Raw genomic sequence first — 4,447 nt, 5'->3', positions numbered from 1 at the left:
GTTTTTGAACGACGTTAGTTGTAAAGGTTATACCCTGTAGCAAAACACGAACATAAATGTTGGTTTTTGCCGATTTCATAGTAAAAGGTACGAAGTGTAGTTTGGGTATAACATAAAGGTTGATTTCTGCAATTTATTCTAAAAATAAAATAAAAAACGTTGGTTTTTTTGTGCAATTTTTATAAAAAAAATGTCGTATAAAAGAGTTACTATATAAAAATTTGTCTTTGTAATGCCATGATGAGTTATACTTTTACAAGGCATTATTGCTTTCTGGAGATGGATATAATCGAATGATTTCGCTAATAGTATGATAATACCCACTGATGCGTCAGTGTCGAAATTTACATTTCAAGAAAAATCTTAAATGGCTGTCCTCAAAGGCATGTTATAGCTGTCAGTGTTCAAAGGTTGAAACCTTGGAATGAGTCCTTTGGTAGTTTTGAAGTGCTAATAACAACATTCTCTTTGTTTGGGTACCTCTTTGTTTGGTGAGATATTGACCGCTGCAAGATTTTCAATCACTTTGTAATTAAAGCTAATGAAATATTTTGATTAAGCAATCTAACTACCAAAAGTATAAACGAGTAAAACTCTTTGTTATTCAAAATTAGTTTGCTAAAGCTCGAATTAAGCATAGTTGAGTCAAGCTCGAGTTTTAATTAAAGCTTATTAATAAACGAGTATCAAAGTCGAGCTTCATATATTCAGGGGCGGACCTACCCTTTGGCCAGGGTGGGCGGCCGCACCCGTTGGAAAAAAAATTTTAGTGTATATTTTAGACAAAAAAACCTGACCGCACTACTTGAAAATTTGATTGATCACCTCATCCGCAACCCAACAGATAATTTCTGGGTCCACCACTGCATATATTGAAATTGATTTAGCTCGTGAGGCTGATAAGTGGATATGGAGAGGGGCAGGGTTGGATAACTTTAGTGTTGGTGCGGTAAAAGATTTACTATGCTCAGGTATTGATTAGAGTGGAGTAAATGGGTTCCACTTAATTGCAATATATTGCATGGAGGGCAGAAATAGGTAGGATTCCAACGGCAGTGACGTTAAGAAATAGGAACATCGACGTCGAGAAGATTATGTGTCCGTTCTGTGACGCTGGAGAGGAGACAAAGGATCATTTGTTTACCTCATGCTACATTGCTTCTGTTATATAGTAGTTCGTCAACATTTAGTGCCGGATTCAAAACCTTTTTGTGTGTTCTTTTAGAGATTTGATGGACCTGCATAAGCATATCGATCGTTCAGACATAGTTAAAGACGTGTTACATGGCATAATCATTGTTGAGTGTTGAAGCATTTAAAATGCTAGAAATGAGCTTAAGTTTAACAATAAAACGGTTTGGATAGAAGACATCATCAGTAAAATTAAGTTGGTTTGTTTTCTTTGGTTAAATACTAGATCGAAACGTATTAGTATTAATTGGAGAAATTGGTGTAAATTTGTGAGTATGTAAGTCGTTGACTGGCCATCTCGTTTGAGGCAGTTGGCATGGTTTCTAATGAAGTATACCTTTCAGAAAAAAACCTTATTATTTATACCATTATAAATCTTTTATTCAACATAGTCATTATATTAAACCTATAAATATGAAAAAAAAACTAAATAATATACAATATGGTGTATATAAATTTAGTTATGTACGTATATAAATAAAATAATTAACTACCTAATGAATAATAAACGAGCAATATTGTGCTTAAACTTGAAAAATACTTTTGTGTCGAGCTTAATGATGTTCATGGTCCGGTTCAGTTGGTTTTAACGAAATTCTGGGCTAAACCCCTAATTACAGTTTTGAAAAAAGAAGGCAAATGAATTGATCGGTTTTCACACTTTCATAGTTCGGTTTTGACGGTTTAGCAGTTTTAGAGAATGAAAACTTATATTTTCAAAAGCATAGTGCTAGCTTCTGAAAAATGACAAGGATTTTCCATGACATATACTATACATACGTAACTTTATGTCTTTATATTCTTACAATGAAAAAAAATACTAAGTAATAAACGTCAAGAAAACCTTAAACGACCGACCATAAGTATTAAACCGTAAACTGAAGCGTGTATCTTTTAAACCATATAACTGTGTTTCCATGGTTTAAGATTCAACACAATCGATACGTCCAACCGGCATACGTAATAGTTCACTATTATCCAAACATATAATACTTTATCATTTAAAATACATTATTACAATATAATATTTTCAAAAACCAAAAAGAGAATTTTCCTAAAAAGTTATTTGGATTGGAATAGATATTTTGGGAAGAATCGAAACTGTGGGGTTAAGAGTTCCACGGTGGCAGTTGGAATCAGATCCTGCACTTTTGCTACATTCTATTAATAAACAATCATTTCACCCCTCACACCCGAAATATCTTCCTAACACTTTCACCTTCAAATTTCTTTACTCAAAATCCAACATTTATTTTGTAAATTCAGGATTAAGATCTATTATTGTGATCTAGCTAGAGGGTTTTAATTTTTATATGTAATCATAATGGGTGGGGAAATGAGAATCATCGACTACGGTATCCGCGATAATGATGGCGATGGTAATCATAATGGTAATGGTAATGATGATCGAGTTTTGGAGTGGGAGGCCGGGTTACCTGGCCTCGATGATTTAATGCCGTTGTCACAGTCTCTGGTACCTGTAGTACTGGCAACGGCATTTAATATTACTCCAGAGCCTCACAGGAATACGGTCGACGTCAATCGCGCGTCGCAAGACACGCTCTCGAATATCCGAGGGCAGTCACTGAAGCAACCATTTGATAAGTTTAACGGGTTTAAGTCGTTTGGCGAATATAAAGGAGACGAGATGGTTACGGAAGGGGATGAAATAGTTGATCTGACTGGAGACGGTTCGGATTCAAGGAAATTGCGGAGGGTGGATAGTGGCGGTGGCGGAGCGGTTGGTGGAGTTGGGGAGGAAGCGGACTCGGCTCTCCGAGCCGAGGATTCGTCCGCGACAAGGGCGTCGAAACGCCCTCGCCTCGTATGGACGCCGCAGTTGCATAAGCGGTTTGTGGACGTCGTTGCACATCTCGGTGTGAAAAACGCCGTTCCGAAAACAATAATGCAGTTAATGAATGTTGAAGGATTGACTCGCGAGAACGTCGCGAGTCATCTTCAAAAGTACCGGCTTTATTTAAAGCGGATGCAGGGGTTGTCGAACGAAGGACCCTCGTCTTCGGATCACTTGTTCGCCTCGACCCCTGTTCCGCAAAGCTTACACGAGTCCAGTGGTGGGGGGAACGGAAACAGTCACGCTCCGGTTCCGTTCTCAATGCCTCACCCACCCCAGATGATGCCTTATCATCCGGGTGGGGGCGTTTATAATAATGGGTTCGAAACACATTCTCATTCTCATCCTTATAATATGATGATGCAGCAAAGAGACTGGTCTGGGAATAAATTTGTGCCGTATCAGCACCATGTGAACGATAAATAGACGTGAATTCAACGTTTATCCACGCGAAAACAGAGGTAAACTACTTGTGTATACTGTTATAATGATACTATAATTGTTCTCTTTAAACCATGATGTTAAATTTCTTATTTTAGATCTAGAAATCAGTTCGTATTCATTGATTGTACGCGTATCTTGGTGTAATTAAACTATGATCATATATGCAAGCTTTAGATAGAAAACATGGTTGTATATGTACTTGTGATATCTGATTCTGTGTTGTAACCATAGGTATCTTGGGTTTGACTTTCTAAAGTCAATATCAACAATCAAGTTCTTGCAGATCAACAGTTTGACTATCTGAAGTCAACATGATTTAACTAGTCTTCTCAATCCAAATATTCAAGTGCCAGTTTAAACTGTTCAGGTGTTGAAAACAACAAGAGTTGAGTTAAAATGCAGCATAAATGATTATGAAAAGAGTGTATGAAACTGCTAATAGCATGAAAGGCAAGAGTCTGAAATACATGGTTTGTTCTTGCTTCTGTTAATCCTTCAACCATTTGTCTTTTGGGAAATGAAATAAAAGTTTGTAATTCATTTTTCTTCCGGGTTACAAGTTCTGTAGAGTTTGTAAAGTCTTTGCAAGCTTAATGTAACATTGCCTGTCTTTTAGTATCCGGTTGTTCGGGGTAGATTTGTGTTTTTTCAGCCGGAAAGCAGGGGCGGACCCACCCTTTGGCCAAGGTGGGCGGCCGCACCCCTTGAAAAAAAAATTTATGGAATATTTTATGCAAAAAAAACCCGACCGCACCCCTTGAAAATATTGTTGAACAACTAATCCACACTCCCATCAAATATTTTCTGGGTCCGCCACTGCTGGAAAGAGTTGATCACAAGCTTCTGAGGTGAAGTATGCTGTCATGCTAGATGTTAATTCGACTAGAAATCAAGTGATTCTAAATTTTCTCTGGTTGCAGTGAAGCAAGAGTGTTGTTTGCAGATGATCTAACTCTT

The 4,447-nt window shown here is 37.3% G+C and overlaps 1 protein-coding gene across 1 annotated transcript; it reads left to right on the top strand.

The window, feature by feature from the left end:
* Positions 1-2,409: 2,409 nt before the first annotated feature.
* LOC110881116 (transcription factor PCL1) lies at positions 2,410-4,078 on the top strand. Its single transcript, XM_022129483.2, has 2 exons — positions 2,410-3,507; positions 3,722-4,078. The coding sequence occupies exon 1, from the start codon at positions 2,516-2,518 to the stop codon at positions 3,470-3,472; it is 957 nt and encodes a 318-aa protein (XP_021985175.1). The 5' UTR covers positions 2,410-2,515; the 3' UTR covers positions 3,473-3,507; positions 3,722-4,078.
* The last annotated feature ends 369 nt before the right edge of the window (positions 4,079-4,447 follow it).

The sequence above is a fragment of the Helianthus annuus genome, chromosome 4 (genome assembly GCF_002127325.2).
Source record: "Helianthus annuus cultivar XRQ/B chromosome 4, HanXRQr2.0-SUNRISE, whole genome shotgun sequence".
NCBI classification, from domain to species: domain Eukaryota; kingdom Viridiplantae; phylum Streptophyta; class Magnoliopsida; order Asterales; family Asteraceae; genus Helianthus; species Helianthus annuus.
Note: the sequence above shows the minus strand (reverse complement) of the source record. Positions and strands in the feature narration are given on the sequence as shown.